Source organism: Lates calcarifer, unplaced genomic scaffold (genome assembly GCF_001640805.2).
Source record: "Lates calcarifer isolate ASB-BC8 unplaced genomic scaffold, TLL_Latcal_v3 _unitig_1690_quiver_535, whole genome shotgun sequence".
In the NCBI taxonomy this organism is placed as follows: domain Eukaryota; kingdom Metazoa; phylum Chordata; class Actinopteri; family Centropomidae; genus Lates; species Lates calcarifer.
In genome coordinates, this window is record NW_026115692.1 from 199,660 (window position 1) to 213,586 (window position 13,927).

The 13,927-nt window shown below is 43.2% G+C and overlaps 2 protein-coding genes across 3 annotated transcripts; both read left to right on the top strand.

Annotated features, from left to right (window-relative positions):
- The first annotated feature begins 242 nt into the window (after nt 1-242).
- Nucleotides 243-6,709, top strand: sycp2l (synaptonemal complex protein 2-like). Its single transcript, XM_051067406.1, has 25 exons — nt 243-374; nt 960-1,079; nt 1,176-1,289; nt 1,441-1,545; nt 1,796-1,820; nt 1,913-1,992; nt 2,080-2,168; nt 2,271-2,305; nt 2,454-2,596; nt 2,672-2,724; nt 2,813-2,858; nt 2,926-3,018; nt 3,121-3,193; nt 3,294-3,433; nt 3,809-3,893; nt 4,498-4,547; nt 4,637-4,706; nt 5,021-5,100; nt 5,173-5,215; nt 5,298-5,390; nt 5,479-5,642; nt 5,712-5,806; nt 5,886-5,985; nt 6,195-6,253; nt 6,410-6,709. Exons 1-25 carry the CDS (start codon nt 372-374, stop codon nt 6,456-6,458), a joined length of 2,007 nt encoding a protein of 668 aa, XP_050923363.1. The 5' UTR covers nt 243-371; the 3' UTR covers nt 6,459-6,709.
- A 1,775-nt stretch (nt 6,710-8,484) lies between these two features.
- On the top strand, nt 8,485-13,559 carry gnal (guanine nucleotide binding protein (G protein), alpha activating activity polypeptide, olfactory type). Of its 2 annotated transcripts, XM_051067408.1 has the most exons (13): nt 8,485-8,620; nt 8,720-8,792; nt 8,896-8,898; nt 8,952-9,006; nt 9,080-9,199; nt 10,447-10,544; nt 10,866-10,920; nt 11,011-11,084; nt 11,474-11,532; nt 11,618-11,738; nt 11,841-11,971; nt 12,397-12,464; nt 12,858-13,559. In XM_051067408.1, the coding sequence occupies exons 1-13, from the start codon at nt 8,485-8,487 to the stop codon at nt 13,002-13,004; spliced, it is 1,140 nt and encodes a 379-aa protein (XP_050923365.1). In that variant the 3' UTR covers nt 13,005-13,559. The 2 variants fall into 2 exon arrangements, with proteins under 2 accessions (XP_050923365.1, XP_018542422.1); XM_018686906.2 differs by lacking the exon at nt 8,896-8,898.
- Nucleotides 13,560-13,927: the final 368 nt, after the last annotated feature.

A 13,927-nucleotide genomic window follows, 5' to 3' on the forward strand; every position in this document is an offset into this window, starting at 1 on the left:
GAATATGAATCTGGATCTGGACCTGGACCTGGACCTGTCTGAACTCTCTCTGTCTCAGTGACTCAGTCTGAATCAGATTAATCTGTTTTCATCTCAAACCAAACTCAGTTCATTTTTCTGCTCATTTAACAGAGACTCTGTTTCTTCTCTTTTACTGTTTGAAAATGTTTGATGCTACATTTCTGTTCGTGTTTCCCTGTTATTAAACTTTATTCCCTGTTGTCTGATAGGGTTAAAAAAGAAAGCTGATATCCCTCCGCCGCTGTCGGGACTATTTTCTTCCTCCGCTACTGCGCGCGGCCCGGTGCTCTGATGAGTTAATTGGCGCCAGCTGTGCGCGCTCCCGTTACACCTACAGCAGAGGAGAAGACATGGTAAAGAACCCGCAATATTTCCGTGTTTCCAGTGTAACTCAGATTCTCCGGCTCTGACGGAAGTTTACGGTTTAATCTCTGATTCAAACTTTCTGCTGGATTAATTTCCCAGGTGAGTCAAACTAACTGTGACGTCACGTACAGGTGTTTTTAACGTCCTCTCAGTCTGAGCCGTTAATATTCCGTCAATCACTCAGTTTATATTCACATCAGTTTAATATTTCGAATTAAATGAATGAATAAAGAGATTTAGAAATAAAATCTAAGATGTAGTGAAGAGCTGCAGCGCCCCCTGCTGTCTGTCCTGCAGGAAGTGACTCACCAAAATAAAATACCTGCTGCTGAGTTTAAAAACCAGATGAAGTTTCTTCATTAAACCTGAAAAAGAGAAAAATTCAAATTCAATTCAAATTAAAGAAACTAAATAAAATAAAAACACATAAACAAAAACAATATAAATTATTATTCATTCATTTAAATACAGCAGAGAAGAAGAATTTTATTTACTGATGTCTGTCTCTCTCTGACCTGTCTCTGTCTCTCTGACCTGTCTCTCTCTCTCTGACCTGTCTGTCTTTCTGTCAGTTTCAGGTTCAGATGGAGGACTCTCTGCTCCGTGGAGACTCGTCTCATCTGGTTTCTGTTCTTCACTACGAAGGTCTAAACAGTACCACCCTCACCAGGCTGGATCAGCAGGTTACCAAGGTAACGGGACAGGGTGATAACCATGGAAACAGGTGTGTACCTGTTTACCGGCCTCTGAATGATCCTGTGTTGTTGTTGTTGTTCACGTCTGTGCAGGATCTGTGTGGATCTAGGTTCAGCAGAGTCCTGGTCGTGTTGAAGTCTTTAGAGACTCTGTCTGAGAACAGATACGACCTGCAGACGCTCCTCAGCCATGGACTTACTGCTAAAGTAATCTATTACAGTCATAATGATCAGTAGATAATCTGTAATCAGTAATCTGATATTCTGGAATCAGTTACAGGAAAATACTGTAACTGAAAGTAATAATGTATCATTATATACACAACGTTTGTTGTTTGTTTGTTGTTTGTTTGTGGAGGTGATGTTGTGGTTCGAAGCCGTCCGTGACCTGCTGACCTCTGACCTCCACAAAAGCTCCGCCCCCCTGCTGAGCCTGACTGAGGAGTTCTACGATTACTTCCTGGTGAGGAGCATGCTGGGAAATTAAGTGTCCAGCTGTTTTAGTGACATGAACCCCCCCCAGTCATACACATCATGTCTCCAGAACAGGAAGTTTGAACAACAGGTGGTTTAACAAAGTAAAGGTCTTTGTCACTACAAAGTTTCACATCTAGTTTGACTCTTTGATAATCACAGATTTTTATTTTACTCTGAAACTTTTTCTAAATTAAACACTGTCTCTCCACCTGTCTCTCTCTCCATCTGTCTGTCAGCTACTGGGTCAGGCGTCTCTCCCAGGTTTGTTCTTCCATTTTATTTTTGATCTTCAGTTTCAATTTATTTACTTTGTGTCACATGTTGGTCTCTACACTCACCTGTCTGTCTCTCAGTCAGTCAGCTGTCTGTGGCTCTTCTTCAGTTGGCTCAGTTTTCCCTGGAAGCAGAAATCCATTTTCCCCTGAGACTGGAGGTAATTGTTCTGTGACCTGGTCTTTGCTGGTCTGTCTGCTGGTCTGGTATCAGGACCTTTGAGCTGAAAGTTGTTTTCTTATTTCAGGCCATCAGAACCTTTAACAGCATCCTGGAGTCTCAGAGTCGAGAGCAGCGGAGGCTGATCCAGAACGACCAGAATCAGAACCAGATCCTGTAAACACCCCTCCCCTTCTGCATTTATAAAGTCAGCACTGATTGAACCATCAAACTGTCTGTCTGGTTACCTGTCGCTCTCTCTACCTGTCTGTCTGACAGGTCTCAGGTGGCAGCAGCAGTTCTGACAGTTGGAGGTGAGGTTAAATGTGAACAGTAAAGACACACCTGTAACACCTGTAACACTTGGGGGGCAGGATTTGTCACATTACCTGTCTCTGATGAGAGCTGTGTCTCATCCGGCCTCCATGTTTGTAGTTCTCACTGTGGTTGTTGTTGTTTGAGACTACGAGCTGCAGGTCAGCCTATCGGAGGCTCTGTGTCGTCTGACACCCAGGAAGGACCGACAGCAGAGAGCCAATCAGTGGTTCCCCAGCAATGACATCAGCAACGCCTTCTGTGACATCAGAGACGGAGACTTTGAGGTGGTGAGTGACTCGTCTATCTGTCTGTTTGACCTGTCTCTGTCTCTCTCTCTCTCTCTGACCTGTCTCTCTCTCCAGGACTGCAGGCGATTCCTGAACTTTGTGAACCGTTACCATGGAGACCAGAGGAGGTGATAAACTTTATGAATCTTTAATGACAGCAGATCTGATCTGAGAGCCGTTTATTCAGGTTATTTTTCCCTGCTCTCTGTCTGTCAGGGTCTACACCTTCCCCTGTCTCACAGCGTTTCTGGACTCCACTCAGGTAAATCACTCACCTGTGGACAGAAACTACACGTCACAGGTTGACTCCATCTTTTCTTCTCCTGCAGCTTTTTCAACCCAAAGACGAGAAACTGGACGAGTTCTGGATCGACTTTAACGTCGGCTCAGGATGTGTCAGTTTCTTCATCAATGAGCCTCAGGTACCACAAGATACTACACTGTACTGCACTGTACTACTACCATAATGTTGTATATTTTTAGCATGTTCTCTCTCTCTCTCTCTGTGTGTGTGTGTGTGTTAGGGTTACCTGTGGGGATCCATCCACCTGTTGAAAGACGACGTCGATCACTTCAGTCTTGAGCTCAAACATGATGGTCGGTTTCTTTCATCCAAATTAAACCTGTTACCTGGACAGGTGTTTAATGGCTGACTCTGGGTCAGTCTGTCAATGATAACCTGTCTGTGTTTTCCCAGAGTGCACTGGGGCAGAGATGATCCTCAGTGTCCGGCTGAAAAATCCCATCATGCACCACAGCAGCAGAGGTCAGACAGTGAAGCTGAGCTTCAGCTGTGAACATCAGAGAGAGCTGGAGGAGGCTGTAGAGAGAGTCCTGGTACCTGTCTGTCCCCACACCTGTCTGTCTGCTCATCTGTTTGTCTCTACACCCGTCTGTCTCTACACCTGTCTGTCTCTACACCTGTCTGTCTGCTCATCTGTTTGTCTCTACACCTGTCTGTCCTACACCTGTCTGTCCTACACCTGTCTGTTTGATCACCTGTCTTTTATATGTGTTGCTTAGGTGTTTTGATCCTCACCTGCTCTGGAGCAGGACAGGTGTTTGTTACCATGGTGATTTACCTTGGTGACCTGAAGTGACCTCAGTAACCACAGAGCTGACCTCAGAGCAGCAGACATGACCGTGACCTTTGACCCAGAAACAGCACCTTCTGAAACATCCCTGACCTCCACCTTTGTGTCTGTCTTTCAGAAAGTGAAGAGCTGCCCCCCCTCTGCAGAGAACGATGGTAGATCCTACAGCCGGAAGAAACCACGGAGCAAGAGTCAGCTGAAGAGTGAGTCTGATCCTCCATCTGTAACTCCTCCATCTGTAACTCCTCCATCTGTAACTCCTCCATCTTTAACTCCTCCATCTGTAACTCCTCCCAACATCAAACTGTTTCTCTTGATGAAACATAATTTATTTCTTCATGAGATCAAATAAAAAGTTTCATAGACGAACCTACAGTTTTTAATTTGATCAAAACTGTGATAGTTAATCATATTAAATTATTTCACCAAAACACCAGAGGATAACACAGAATTTGTCTTTTCACTATATTTCTACATTATAAAAAAAGACAGAGCATAATTCTATTATTATTATTATATTTTATTATTATATATTATATTAATGATAACAATAATAAGAGTAAAAGATAATTCCAGAGATGGGGTCATAGTGTTTTTGTAATATTTTATTTCTGAGGAAGAAATCCAACATTTAGATTCATCAATTTCTCTGATTTCCTGTTTTCAGTAGCAGCAGCTGTAGATCAGCTCCACCTGCTGGACTCCTTGTGTCATTACACTGTTTACTGATTAAAACACAGAGAAATGATGGAGCATTTGTTGTTGAACATAATGTTTGTTTGCTCTCTCTCTTTCTCTGTTGTCTAGTTTTGCCTCTGTCGTCTCCGAGCAGTGAGGACGAATCCCCTGTAACAAAGGTGATTACACTGACAGAATGAATATATATAATCATATAATCATATTTGATGAGCAGCTAAAAAATAATTTTCACTTGGTTGTTTTTCAGACTCCAGGGAAAAGCAGAGCAGAGTTTCTGTTTGATCAGATCAGACACTCCACTCTGACGTACGACTCAGGTCAGAAACTGAACTGATTTTTCAGCACAAATTTACAGAACCAATCTGGAACCAGAGCCAGTGTGTGGTCTGCAGAGCTGCACAGACTCAGGGTGTTTATATTATGCAAGCTTCAATAATAACAGGCAAATAATAAGAACCTCTGTCTAAGTCCAAGATACAAAACCACCACAGAGATCCAGGTGTGATCCAGGTGTGGGACACTGGAGTACAGGTGATCTGGATCCAGTGACTGGTGCCACTAACCATGAAAACATGAGGACAGTGTAACTTATTCCAAACAGAATCCGGTTTGACTCTGAAGTCTGTCTCAGGTGTTCCTGTGGGGGCGGAGCTAGAGATCTCACAGGAACAAACAGAGGAGTTTGAAGGAAGCAGCTCTTCTTTACCACAGGTGCATTTCTTTTATTCCTCTGAGAAAACGTGATGTTTTCTGTTTCTCACCTGTTTTCTCTCATTGTTTCAGGAAGTGTTGAGAAGTGACAGGAAGAGAGTTGCTGCAGAATCAGGTCTTTACCTTTTCTTTGGTTATATCATCGTTCACTTCTTTATTTCTGTCAGAACCTTTAATTTGTTTTTGTCTGTGTGAAGGTTACCTGTCAGACCAAACTGAGGGCACACCTGCCCAAAAGAGAAGGGTGGAGCCTCAGTCAGAGGGGGAGGAGTCTAACTCTGCAGTGACAGGTAATTTATCTTTGTTTCCCTTCAGAGTTAAACTTCATGAATCTCTGGTTCAGTGTTTGAACTGAATCTGCTGCTCACCTGGTCTCAGAGTGCTCACCTGAGGGGGCGGGGCCATCCGCAGAGGAGGAGGGGCTATCCATCGAGAAGGAGGGGCCTGTGAAGAAGCCAGGGGCGGGGCCTGAGTCACACCTGACTTTAGACATCACCGCTGCCTTCAAAACCTTCAAAACACAACTCGAACAGCACTTCACCGTCAGTAACCACAGTTATTGATTATTGGCTCTGATTATCGGCATCAATTAATGAAGTGAACTGTTCCAGGGCTGCTGGCAGAAGGTCGAACAGGAAGTTTTTCTGTCTCTGAAAGAGTGTCAACAACACGTGTCATCACTGCTCACAGCTGTCCACCAACACAGGTACCACCTACATCAACACACCTGTCCATCAACACCTGGTGTTTGTGTGTCCTCTACACAACGTGTGTGTCTGTTGTAGGTTGTTGCTGCTGCAGAGGTTTGAGAGCAGTGTCACTGATCAGCTGAACCGGCTCGAAGAAAACTCAACTCACCTGAACTCCATCAACACACAGATCCTGGTACTGACAGATACTACAGTATTACTGCAGTAATACTACTGCTGTACTTTGAATCGTGTATACAGACTGACAGGTGTTTGTGTGTGAAACAGTTGTTGATTTGTCCATGTTCACATGTGAAGTGTAAGAAAATGACATTTTAATGCCTGTAGACAAGGTTCAGATCTCAGACCTGATCCAGGACTGGTTCTGTCTTTCTTGTCTTCCAGAGTTTTTTCCAGTCTGAGATCCAGCGACTTGGATCCTTCTGCGACAAACACCTGCAGAAGTCAGTCTGACCTTTGACCCCCTTCACTGTCAGGATCTGGTTTAGAACCCGTTCTAGACTTTCAGGATGTGGTTTATGTCGATTTAGACCATTAAAATCTGGTTTAAATACATTAAACCTGTTTTAATGTTCAGGACCTGTTTTTTGTTTCCTCAGGTTGAAATGTTTGGAGGATGAAGAGTCGAAGAGTCGGTCCAGCCAATGAAGGAGGAGAGATGAGCTCGACCAATCAGGAGGAGACTTACAGATGTTAAAACTTCTCCAATGAGAGTCCTTGTCTGTTAGAGCAGAACATATTCAGACCAAGAATAAAAACACAGCTGTCAATATGAACACTGTGTATTTATTTCAACTCACTGTCATGCACCAGACTTCATTCAGTTTTTAGTGATTTTTGTGTTTTTATGTTAAAGGGTCAGATTCTCCTCAGAGGACAGAAAAACCAACTAAATAAAGAAAGAGGACAAAGTCACTGAAGTTAGTTTTCTATGTTGCAGCAACAGCAGGTTGCCACGGTGACAATCGTTGACTGTGACAGGATGTAGTGACTCCAATGGACCACAAGGTGGAGACAAACCAATGCCAGGCAGTGACTGACAGAAAATACATTAATGCATCCAGTTAAAACCTGATGATCCATCCATCCTGGACTGGGTCAGAACTCTCAGGTGTCCTCAGGTATCCTGAACTCAACTGGTTCTAGAAAATTCATGGAACAGAAAATCACAGATTTATTTACTTTAAATCGTCCAAAACCGACTGGAAACTGAATGTAAAGCAGGGGTTCAGTGTTCTGTATCTGCAGGTGATGTGAGCATCCTCAGGTCTGAGTCAGAATCAGCCTGTGGAGGTGAAGAGGTAAAACATAATGAAAGGATTCCTGTGTTAACTCTGCAGCAGGTTTAAATCTACAGGAGTATCAGCGTCTCCTGACCTCTGACCTCTGACCTCCTGTTTGCTGCTGGTCCAGACTCAGTTCTGGTCCAGACTGACACCAGCAGAGACCAGTGTAGGAGTTTGTGTTTGTGGATCCAGCTGCTGGTTGTCAGGCAGCAAAGTGACACCAGAGGAAAAACAGCGAAATCCCCAAAAGAAAACACAGAGAGACGACTAATGAGGCTCTAATAGGCGGTGGGGGGGGGGGTGCGGGGTTAGAGACAGACGGGGAGAGAGAGAACAGCTCAGGTGTTTCTCTCCTTGGTTTAACAGAAGAAAGAAAACCACCAAGAGGACTGCTTCTGGACCTGAGCTGGACCTGAGCTGGACCTGAGCTGGACCTGAGCTGGACTGCAGTCAGGGGATGCTGAGCTGCTGTTAATGTTTGTATTTTCTTTTTGGACTTTAATGGACGAGCAGAGGGACGGACTGATCTGGACCTGCTGAGACGTGACGGGTCGGTGATCACCAACAGCTACAGGTCAGTACGACCACGACCAAACTGGGACCAGCTGGTTTCATACTGGGTTTACTGGATCCAGCAGAGTTCAGATCCTCGGTGCTGACATGAAGAAACTCAATTCAAACTTCTGTTTCACTAAAAACTGAACGATGTTATCAGTAAAATATTTTATAGTTCAACTGAGAAACGATTTGATTTCCTGATGAATTCAGATTCAGTTTCTGCTTCAGCTGTGATGTGTGGATTCTTCTCTGGGGATCAATTAAGTCTTGTTTTCTTTCTTTGTCTCTTTTAATTTCTTATCCACTCTCTCCTTTTACTTTTCTACTGTTTTTTCTTTTTCATTCTTTTGTCTTTTCTGGTGCAGATATTGTTCTGTGCTGTGCAAAATGTCAGTGTCGTAAAAATGAAGTTATCACAAAGAGATTATTTTAGGAGAAAAAGTAACAGACGATTAAATTCTGCTTTTATTTTGAAACAACATTAAATGTGTCTGATGTAATCAAATGTAATTAAACAATGGCGTGGAATCAGGAAATCATTGTTAATCAGAAAGTCTTCAGATTGTTTTTATTGATTATCAGTGAAGGAGGAGCTGACCTTAAACTACTTTACAGAGTTTTGGTTTTATTTCCTTCATGCCTCCAACAACAAACGTCACCTAAACTTAGCCTAAATAAAACCTAAACTAAACCTGATTTTAACCAAAACTTATCTGAGTTTAATGAAAATCCTAAACTAAACTCAGATAAACTCTGATTGGTTTCAGTTGGTTCTTTACTGGTTGCTGGTTGCTGGTTATTGGTTACTGGTTTGTGTGGTTCCAGTGGAGATGGGCTGTCTGGGAGGGAAGACGGAGGAAGAACGACTGGATGAAAAAGCGAAGAGAGAAGCAAACAAGAAGATTGAGAGACAGCTGCAGAAAGAGAGACAGGCTTATAAAGCTACACACAGACTGTTACTGCTGGGTGAGACACCTGTCTGTCTGTCTGCCTGTCTGTCTGTCCACCTGTCTGTCTGTCCATCTGCCTGTCTGTCCACCTGTCTAACTGTCTGTCTGTCTGCAGGTGCAGGAGAATCAGGTAAAAGCACCATAGTGAAGCAGATGAGGATTCTTCATGTTGACGGCTTCAACGCTGAGTGAGTCAAGTTTTAAATGTTTGGTTTGAATCCGTTGGCTGTTTTCAAGGTGACACACAGGTTAGATATGTTTCTCTGTACCTACACAGGTGAGACAGGGGAGTCAGTTCTGACCTTTTGATCCTGAGATGTATCTGACGTGGTCTGTTTGTTTTTCAGAGAGAAGCAGCAGAAGATTCAGGACATCAGGAAAAACGTGAAGGACGCCATCGTGGTAGGTCAGACTGACAGATGTTACACCTGTGTTCACTCTGAGCAGCCAATCAGAGCATGTCTCTGTGTTTCAGACCATCGTGTCAGCCATGAGTGTGTTGACTCCACCCGTCCCTCTTGGTAACCCTGGCAACCAGTTCAGAGTCGACTACATCAAGAGCATTGCGCCACTGTCTGACTTTGAATACACAGAGGTAACACACACACACACACACACACACACACACACACACAATCACACACACTCTCTCTCAGGTAAATGTCTCAGGAGTGACGTCCGTCAGGTGTTTGACTGACTGTGGTAGTGACTCCATTGCTGTGGAGACGAATCTGAATCTCAGTCACTGATGGTTCTGAGTTTCTGTCGACATCAGAATCTAAATGTTTATTTAGTATTTTATCAGTTTGACGTTAAAGGGACGAGATTTAACCCAGATTTAGTTTTAACAAGAGGAGACGTGAGAACAGCTGCTGATTAAAGGTGGTGGAGTCTGTGACGAGTCTCAGGTCGAGAGTTCAGGTAAAAACTGACTGAAAATGTTTTCAGTTAAAGAGAAAATATGAAGCTGATGGAGCAGCAGAGGGGGAGGAGGAGGTGATGGAGCAGCAGAGGTGGAGGTGATGGAGCAGCAGAGGTGGAAGTGATGGAGCAGCAGAGGTGGAAGTGATGGAGCAGCAGAGGTGATGTGATGGAGCAGCAGAGGTGGAAGTGATGGAGCAGCAGAGGGGGAGGTGATGGAGCAGCAGAGGGGGAGGAAGACCTCATGTCCATGTTTGATTCACATATTTAGAGAAGTGAGGTGGACAAACAGGAAACAGCTGAGGAGCCTCCTGTTCACCTGTTGCACCTCACAGACTGATCCTGAGTCAGGTCTCATCTGTCTTGAGTCATTGACAGGTGAGGTGAGAACACACTGCTCTGATCATGTGACTGCAGCTACTTAAATAAAACAGGTGAACTGTTCCTTTAAAGCAGCACCAGGAGAGTTGGTTAAGAGCTTGTTTGTTTTAATGATGTTAATGACATGATGTAACGAGTTAACCTGGGACTGAAACCACACAGGACACACACACCTGAAACACACAACACACACACACACACAAGGCAGGTATGTGTGTGTGTCTCACCTGAGGCCTCATTATCCAAACATCTCTGGTCTCTGAGGACAACTGAGACAAAACAAGCGTCTTCCTGTGTTTCCTCTAAACTCTGACTGCTGATTGGTTGACTGGATACAGACTCTGTCAGTGCCATTCAATCAGACAATATCTGAAGCATTTACCTGCACAAACACTGAAGCACATTTACATATACTCATATACACACACATTTTCCTTCAAGCTGCTTTTATCTGCTGGTCAGATTTAACTGAAACTGCAGTGAAGTCTGCAGCCAGCAGGGGACGCTAACAGGACATTAAACTCTCTGTTTGTCTGGCAGGAGTTCTTTGAGCATGCTCAGAAGCTGTGGGAGGACGATGGCGTGAAGGCGTGTTTCGAACGCTCCAATGAATATCAGCTGATCGACTGCGCTAAGTAGTAAGATCACACAACGTTACACCAGCTTCTATTCATGACCTGAAGACTTTACCTGACATTAACCCAATATTAACCTGATATTAACCTAATGTTAACCTGAGATTAACCTGACATTAACCTTATATTAACCCAGTAATAAAACACACACTTAATCATTCAAAGCACCTGTAACATTTTAAATCCCCATGGACCAATTAGAACACTCCTCTAACCCTGACCGACCAATCACAGCTCAGGGCTGGGGGACAGAAGCAGGTGACTGGTTGAAAGGTCCTGTGATGTCACTGTAAGATGCTACATGAACACCTGTGTATGTTGCAGCTTTCTGGACAGGTTGGACTCGGTCAGGAAGACGGACTACACACCTACTGACCAGGTAACAAAGCCAACCAATCAGCTTGCAGCATCTGTGATGACTCATCTGTTTGTGGGCTCATGGTTAAAACATTTTCTTCTTTTCCTGTAGGATTTGTTGCGTTGCAGAGTTTTAACTTCAGGAATTTTTGAAACCAGGTTTCAGGTGGATAAAGTCAACTTCCAGTGAGTATCTTTAGCCCCGCCCCCTCTGCCCACCTGCACCAATCACCTGTCTCCTCTACCTGACTGTTGCTTTTCTTATGTGGAGCAAAATTAAAAATTTTTTGTTAAAAAAAGATCAAAGTTCACAGACTGTGTCCATAACTATTAAGTTAAACTACATCTCTCAAAGAGCACTGCTGCATGAACTGTCCAATCAGAGAGCTTCAGACTCTCTGTCTTCAGGTGAAATCTTCAGGTGAAGTCAGAGGTTGAGTTTAAGATCAGATCAACAGCTGAGTATCAAGTTAAATTAGTCCATTCATAAAAACATAAAGAGACATTGTGAGGAGTTCAGGCACAGACAGGTACAGACTCTGTTACTAAACACTGACATGTTTCTTCTCTGTCAGTATGTTTGATGTGGGAGGACAGAGGGACGAACGCAGGAAGTGGATTCAGTGCTTCAATGGTGAGAAACAAAATGCGTTAAAAATAAGAAGAGGATAAGAACTGACCACAGATCAGAGTCTATATTTCTTCTATTCTGTGTTCAGATGTGACGGCCATCATCTTTGTAGCAGCCAGCAGCAGCTACAACATGGTGATCAGAGAGGACAACTCCACCAATCGGCTGCGAGAATCTCTGGACCTCTTCAGATCCATCTGGACCAACAGGTTCAACACACAACCCTCCCTGCTCTGTGATTGGCTGACATTAACCCTCTGTGCTCTGTGATTGGCTGACATTAACCCTCTGTGCTCTGTGATTGGCTGCAGGTTTCTAAAGACCATCTCAGTGATCTTGTTCCTGAACAAACAGGATGTGTTGGCTGACAAGATTCTGGCTGGAAAATCTAAACTGGAGGATTATTTCCCTGAATACAGCAACTACCAAGTACCTGTTGATGGTATAAATACACATGTACACTGAATCGTGTGACGACCCTTCAGATTTACTGAGTGGCCCTTTGGAGGGGCTTGACCCACAGGTTGGGAACCAGTGGACTAAACTAACTGTATCTGGTGTAGTTAAACCAGCTCCACCTGCAGCAGCTACGACAACCTGCTGGTGAAGGATCAATAATCTGATCAGAGATCAGTCACAGGATTCAGTTACTGCACAATGAAGTACTTTAACTGTCAGACTGTAACTACAGGAAGTACTTTTACCACCTGAGGCTGATAATACCTAAGTAGGATTTTGAATGCAGTAATTTTACTTGTGACTGAGTATTTTACATTGTTGTATTTATACTGTGACTTCAGTAAATGATGTTCTTATTTACGTATTATAAACAATAAACATCACGTCCTGATGTGTTTGTGTTTCCAGCTGTTCCAGATGCTGATGAAGACCCCAGAGTGACTCGAGCCAAGTTCTTCATCAGAGATGAGTTTCTGGTAAAAACCACTGCTCACACGTTAATACACTGACAACACTTTTGATTAGTATTATTATTGTTGTTGACTTGTTGACTCATTGACTCGTTGACTCATTGACTCTGACTCGTTGACTCATTGGCTCATTGACTCGACTCATTGACTCATTAACTCTGACTTGTTGACTCGTTGACTCATTGACTCTGACTCGTTGTCTCATTGACTCATTAACTCTGACTTGTTGACTCGTTGACTCATTGACTCATTGATTCTGACTCGTTGACTCATTGACTCTGACTCGTTGACTCATTGACTCATTGACTCGTTGACTCATTGACTCTGACTCGTTGACTCATTGACTCATTGACTCATTGACTTGTTGATTCTGACTCGTTGTCTGTGGTGTCCTCTCAGAGAATCAGCACGGCGAGCGGCGATGGGAAACATTACTGTTACCCTCACTTCACCTGTGCCGTCGACACAGAGAACATCCGCCGTGTCTTCAACGACTGTCGTGACATCATCCAGCGGATGCACCTGAGGCAGTACGAGCTGCTCTGATTGGCCGCTGGGTGCTCACCTGCCCAAAGCTAATCTGATATCTAATCAATGATAGCTGATCAATTCTGATAGATCCTGATATATTTATACCTTTTCTGATCCGTTGTATCACAGACATTTATCACACAGCTGTTATCAGCTCCACTGGGCTGATTATTGGTTATTGATTAAGACAGACTGAAAGTATCTGTACCTTTCTTTTCTTTATGTGCCTCTGCCTGATGCAGGGGATTGTGGGTAGTGTAGTTCTGATGTTTAAAGGGAGCTCAGGATATGGTTTACCTGTCCGTTGCCACAGCAACAGTCTGACAGGTGGGAGGAGGCAGAGTTTTGGAAATTAGATTCTAGAAAACTTTAAAAAAGAAAGAATTTGAATATATTTTTTCATGTTTCTGAAGAGTGAATCATCCTGTTCTCTGATTGGCTGGTGTTTCTGTTTGAGAGATCAGACGAGATGTTGATGGTTTATTTTCTGTCCTTTCTGGAGTTTAACAGCGAGATTTGATCAAACAAGATTTTTTAAGATTTCCTCAGAAACATTTATAGAAACTGAAGTCGTCCAGTCCTGACTGTAAAAGCACATTAAAGAGTTTTTATGTCAAACTTTGGATTTGTTGTTTTTCAGATGAAGAGTCTGAATTAAACACATTAAACCCGAGGTTTAATAACACAGCTGATACAGCAGCATAGGTGTCACTGAAGCTCATTGACAGGACTTTAAAGTAAAAACACAATTTAACAGTGTAAAAGTTAATTTTGATTAATGATTAAAAACATGTTGATGAATCATCTAAAGCTCAGAGTCTGAAACTTAAGAGTTTTAGTTTTATCTGAAAAATTCACTTTCCAAAACAAAAAAGACATAAAGGTTTTAAAAAGTCTTAACTGCAATTTTACAGAAATCTTTAATTTAAAAAAAGTTT

Excerpts from the sequence above, each read along its gene's own strand:
- gnal (XM_051067408.1), top strand. The coding sequence starts at position 8,485 with ATGGGCTGTCTGGGAGGGAAGACGGAGGAAGAACGACTGGATGAAAAA. Across the intron at positions 9,200-10,446 it reads CTGACTTTGAATACACAGAG|GAGTTCTTTGAGCATGCTCA; the intron begins GTAACACACACA and ends TTTGTCTGGCAG. Across the intron at positions 11,533-11,617 it reads GTGGATTCAGTGCTTCAATG|ATGTGACGGCCATCATCTTT; the intron begins GTGAGAAACAAA and ends TTCTGTGTTCAG.
- sycp2l (XM_051067406.1), top strand. Across the intron at positions 5,391-5,478 it reads GTCTAACTCTGCAGTGACAG|AGTGCTCACCTGAGGGGGCG; the intron begins GTAATTTATCTT and ends ACCTGGTCTCAG. Across the intron at positions 5,807-5,885 it reads ACAGCTGTCCACCAACACAG|GTTGTTGCTGCTGCAGAGGT; the intron begins GTACCACCTACA and ends TGTCTGTTGTAG.